Here is a 6,005-nt window from a genome sequence, read left to right as displayed (position 1 = left end):
TCTTCCGTCTCCTCCCTGCCGACGGGGCAGATTTCTGTCGTTAAATATTATCGACGGAAATTTATATTTTCGTCGGTGAAAATCGACTGAATATCATTTCCGTCGGTAAACTCCCTTCCCGACGCGATAACTTCTAATGTTACAAATTCAATCGTTATTCCGTCGGTAATCCAAGTTATTGACGGAATTGTGACAAAAAATTCAGTCAAAATTTGCTATAATTTTTATAGTGTATCCTTCACTCTCTGAAGCAAGCAACACGCACAACAAACAAAGAATTCTGCTCAAAGGTAACCCTGTTTTTTTTTTCTTTTTTAGCAAAAAAGATGTAAGGCTACGATGCAACCACTTGCACTGCTCGACAAGGCAACGATGTGGCAGCCTCTTGAGTGACCGCCCCACCAAACAACAATGCGGTCGTTGCCTCGCAAGGCAGTGACACAGCCGCTCATGAAGCGACCATTGCCCACAAGGCAATGGCGTGGTTACCTCATGAGCGGCTGTTGCTTTGCGTGGCCACGTTGCTGTTTGGTGGGATAGCAACTGCTCAAGAGATCACTGCCACATCACTATCTTACTAGATAGCGTGACTGATCGCATTTGCACTGTACTAATATCTTAATTTCGCCCTTAATTATAGCAGTTATGAAACTGAAGTTAATACTATGAATTTTTTGATCATATTAAGTATGCATTGTAGCATCAAATTTGTAACAACTATGAAATTGAACTTGTCATAAAGCACGATTGACCGCTCATGAAGCGACCATTGCTTGCAAGGCAATGGCGTGGCTGCCTCGTGGCCATGGCCACGTCGTTGTTTGTTGGGGTAGCAACTGCTCATGAGATCACTGCTACATCACTATCCCACTAGATAGCGCAATTGACTGCACTTGCACTGAACTAATATATATCCTAACTTTGCCCTTAATTATAACAGTTGTGAAACTATAGTTATACCGTGAATTGATTTTTTTTTTATCATATTAAGTATCATCAAATTTGTAACAACTATGAAATTGAACTTATCATAACTAATCTATTGATTTAGAATTTAATATGTGTGATCACCGAATAGTATACTATATATATATTTTTTAGGGTGGGACATCTTTTTCATAAAAATTTAAAAAGCCCTTTTGATTATTGTCATATTTTCTTTGTGATATAATACATTCTCTCTCGTGGGAGACGTCCAACGAAATGACTTATTGTCTCGCTATTAATATTCTTATTCTTATATTTTGAAGATATGAACTATTGGTAAATCTTGCTAAGTTAGAATCTTACCAGCTATACAATAAATTTATTTATTTAAAAAAATTAATTAATTTAATTAAAAAAATAATTAAGTATTATTAATGAAAAATAATTAGTTATTATTTTTAAAAATTAAATATAAAAATATATGAAAAATAATATAATTGACTCATAAAATATGATATTAATTGGACATACTTAATAATGATTAAAAATTATAACAAAAAATCTATTCTGATTCTAACCATTTAGTATTATCTACTGTATAACTGATAATTTACTTTTCTCTGTTTTTGTGTTTTTAAGAGATTCCACTTCCTACAAACTCTGTCGTATAGGTTCTTGGTCGTCGTAGATTTGCAGCGAATAAGATAAAAAAGCACTCCCAAAAGCTTTTCCAGAAAAGATTGGCCAAGTAAGTGGTCCGCCATCTTGGGTAATCGTCAATTCCGTGTCATGTCTCTCAAAATTAGATCCACGAGGAAAACAGCTTGCTTCAATCTACAGTAATATCTAGGCAAAAAAAATATATATATATATGCATCTTCTCCCATCCTTTCTTCATCGCTACGACAAAGAGCAAAAGGAAAGAGAAACGTGAATTCCATTCTCTGCATCTAATCTTCACAACAAGCAAGCAAGCAAACAAACACACCAAGGAGAAAAGCAAACTCTAAATTAAAGTTGTAGAAAAGATAGTTTTGATTTTTTTTTACTTAATTACTCAAGCATGCTGATCTTATGCTTATTCTAATCGACACTTCGCTGGTGGCGTGACCACACACATGAACCCATCATGTTGCACAAAACTATGCATTTGACGGCGGCTCTAACCTTATATTTTATATATTATATATTATATTTAACTAAACCATTAAATTCCTTTTGCTTTATTTTTTAAATAATTTAGATATCTATACTTTCAATTAATTTGAGAGAGAAACAACTTTTTCTCATACAACATATAGATCTTCTAAATTTTAGAAGGTCATAATTTTTAATATCGGAATGAGATATTGTCTAACTTAAATCGAAATTGATTTTACTAAAATTTTGAAGTCTAAAAATATCGATTCTTTTTTTTTGGAGGCTCGAATTATATTTTTTTTACTATTTTAGTAATTTTATATTTTAATATTTATATTTTTTTACCTATTATGAAGCATGATTTATCTATATAAAGATTATTCCTAGTTATTCAAAAGAGTACTTCAATTTATTTAAAATATTTGTTCTTATTAAAATTCGAACTCTCGTAGTATTTTACCACTGACCCTTTTGAGGCGTTCTCAATCAATTCGGAATAATTAGTGTTAAAGAGTATTGGAGAATTGGAAAAAGAGGTATAAGCATGCCATTCCGAGACACCGAAAAAAATAAAATTAAAAAAATTGCAGATATGATTAAAAACTGGAAAATAAATTAAATATTGGTATATGTCCATGACAATATTTCAACAGGGCCCCAAAAATTTTAAAAACATCCCAAATTAATAATTTTTATTCGCTTGAAGAATATTATATATAGTTAAACGCTCGATTAGGATTGTGTGGAGGTCTTCGGCAGGCAGTCAGGCGGCCGAAAGGCCAAAGGCCCGGCGGCGTAGACGTCGATGTCGGCGTACTGCCCCGGGACGGTGGTGTTCTGAAACCGGAGGGGCGACCCCTGAACCCCTCCGTTGACGTCGGTGGCGGTGCCGCACCGTTCGTCCGGCGACGTCAGGAGGCGTGCGGCGCACGCCTCCGCGGGGTCGAAGTATCCTCCCCGCATCGTAGTGGTGTACAGCTCCGCGAACACGTAGCCGTTGTCGTCGGCCTTCCCCACCTGGTAGAGAACCACTCGGCCACGGTGGTCCCGGCACGTCACCACCACCCGCGCCCCCGGCAGCGGTCGAGCCTTCCCTAGGTTCAACGTGCCCACGCTCGCGCAGTCCTGGCAGTTCACCAGCGCCTCCATCGCGACGATCACCTTCTTCTCGGCGCCGGCCGTCGCCGCCGCCGCGATCAACGCCACCGCCAGCATGGCGCACCAAATCCTGACCGCCATATGCCTTCTCGAAACGAACACGCTGCCTTCCATCGGATATGGCAGGTGTCGCGAATATATAATGCATGCACGCCACCGCTGATACCGGTTCATTCACCGAACCGGAACTAATTGAATATTGAGCCGACCAACGGATATTTGTTCAGCTACAAATAGTTTATTAACATTTTCATTTAACTATTTGTTAAAAAACTAAAAAAGACATATATTTTTTTAATATTATCTGATGTGTGTCAAATTTTAATAATTTTCATTTACTGCATGCATCGAATGGGGTTCCAAATTGGTGTCAGAGTGGGTAGGGGGTTTGAGTGATTCCTAAGTAACATCTCTTTTAATAATAATAATAATAATATTATTATTATTATATAATTAAGATGGCAAAGCGACGTGGTGGGATGTCAATTGGGATTGCATTTAGTGAGTGGGTCGGATCGAGGATGGAGACAGATGGAGCAACATGTCGACGTGTCTTATCGACGACGAAGACAGATGTAGCATAACTATTGACGGGTTCCGTCTTAATTAGTGCGTTAAATGGAGACCAAGCTGTTGGCTGGTTTAGTGTTGATTTGAGTGTTAATGGCGAGGTTCGCGGAGGGGTTTAAATAAGTCAAATATAATAATACACCGTGTTAATTATTATATTCATCTTTTCGAATTGCAATTGATCCTATCGTAGAGATATAGAGAGATGACGTGTTAGACATGATAGATTAGTAATTGATCATAAGAAGATTTTTCTTTTTAAACGAAGCTTCTTTTTCGATGTTGTGCATAAGCAAATGATCAGTATCTAAAAATCAGAGGAGTCTTTGGTATAGGTCATTCGATGTTAAAATCAGTGCCGATCAGAATGAAAGAACAGTCAAAATCTATGTGTGAGAGTGGAGTTGCAAGGTTGGAGATGTTAGTGGGTGTACTTCATCATGGAGGGGACTCCCCTTTTATATGTCACCTCATATAATCTCCATAATCATGAAGTGATAAAATATATCAGAGGTTGTTAGGCAGTGCACAATAATTATTTGAAGAATCTTCTTTTTACCTATATGTATATCTCTTTTGTCGTTTATAACTTCTGTTATTACTGAGATTGATAAAGAAATATGCTATTATAATCGGTCTGCTAGTGGGAGACACGATGGCCCCTAAAGAAGATTTCAGAAGAATATTCTTTGACACAAAGTTGTTATTATGACAAATTATCGGGATATTGTCTGCTAAACGTGATTCGGCTGGTCCTTAAGCTAGCCACCCTATTAAGATACTGTTGTCGACTGAATATAATCTGGCCAGTCCTTAAGCCGACTGCCCTGTTAAGATGATGTTGTTGGTTGAATATATCTCGGCCGGTCTTTAAGCCGACCACTTCATCAAGATGATGTTGTTGGCTGAATAGGCCTTGACCAGTCTTTAAGTCGACCACTTTATTAAGATGATATAATCTGTTGAATATATCTCGATCGGCCTTTAAGCTGACCACTTTGTTAAAATGATGTAATATGCTCAGTGTACCCGACCGGTCCTTAAGCCAGTCGTCCTGTTATATTCTGTGCAATCTTGAGACATTCATTTGAAAGTGATATAATGTCTTAGCAATGTTAAAAATCTACTCAGGAAATAATATAGTGGCTCATGCTCCTTAAAAGTTCTTTTGATAATATATATGTTTTGCCGAAATCCTGTCTGTGTGGTAATATGAGGATAAGTATTGCACACCCGATCATCCTTTTTCCCGCCCGAGCTTATAATGGGATACCAAGAGGCGCCACTATGTTCTAAGAAATTCGGTTGATATATTGAGTTAAACTACATCATGTCATTGATCGGTCGGATCTTTATATGGCCAGGGTATGTATACCCGTTCGACCTTTAAAACTGGCCAGATACCCCTACACATTGTCGCCTATGGTTAGTCTATTGTAGAGTGTGTCAATCATTCCGACAAATGCATAAGGTCGGTCGGCCTTAAAGTTGAACCTCCTTAAGATCTAGTCGCCTTTGAGATATTAGATTCCCCGGTTCGCTCGACTTAAGGGTTGAACACCTTTTTCCGATTGGATTATAACTCGATCTGGCGGAATCTAAGAAGCTTAGTACTGGGTGATTTAATCAAAGCCAGATGAGGGGATTTCATTCCATTTAGCGTATCATTGTCACCTCACAATGACTTTGACCATCTCCTCACGTTGACTTTGACCACAACGTTACCTTCTGGATCCACTAATCATAACTTGTATCAACAATGATGATTAATATAATACTAAATGTTTGAAGTCTGGCTAATTAAAATAGATATTTTTTTATAATTTTTAGAATCATTATTAATAAAGATATCTAATTAATATCATATTTTATGAGTCAATTATATTCTTTCTCATCTATTTTTATATTTAATTTTTAAAAATAATACCTAATTACTTTTCATTAATAATATTTAATTAATTTTTTAACTAACTTAATTAAAATTTTAAAATAGATAAATTTATTTTCTAACTGGTCAGTAAAATTTATCCTTATATTTATACAAGGATAATATATACTAAAAGTACTACGACAAATATAGCAATATAAAATATGATATATCATCTTAATAATTATGAAAACAATAATAATTATGATGTGGCTGCCGCGTTGAATACTATAGGTTCTGATGATCGAAATACTGCAATAAATTAAATTTTTTACCGTGCACT

At 36.4% G+C, this 6,005-nt stretch overlaps 1 protein-coding gene across 1 annotated transcript; it reads right to left on the bottom strand.

Annotated features, from left to right (window-relative positions):
- Positions 1 to 2,799: 2,799 nt before the first annotated feature.
- LOC122054815 (protein SEED AND ROOT HAIR PROTECTIVE PROTEIN-like) lies at positions 2,800 to 3,339 on the bottom strand. The gene has a single exon (XM_042616243.1). The coding sequence runs from the start codon at positions 3,337 to 3,339 to the stop codon at positions 2,800 to 2,802; it is 540 nt and encodes a 179-aa protein (XP_042472177.1).
- Between the last annotated feature and the right edge of the window lie 2,666 nt (positions 3,340 to 6,005).

Source organism: Zingiber officinale, chromosome 3B, assembly GCF_018446385.1.
Source record: "Zingiber officinale cultivar Zhangliang chromosome 3B, Zo_v1.1, whole genome shotgun sequence".
NCBI classification, from domain to species: domain Eukaryota; kingdom Viridiplantae; phylum Streptophyta; class Magnoliopsida; order Zingiberales; family Zingiberaceae; genus Zingiber; species Zingiber officinale.
This window is presented reverse-complemented; position numbering and strand designations above follow the sequence as displayed.

Excerpts from the sequence above, each read along its gene's own strand:
- LOC122054815 (XM_042616243.1), bottom strand. The coding sequence starts at position 3,339 with ATGGAAGGCAGCGTGTTCGTTTCGAGAAGGCATATGGCGGTCAGGATT.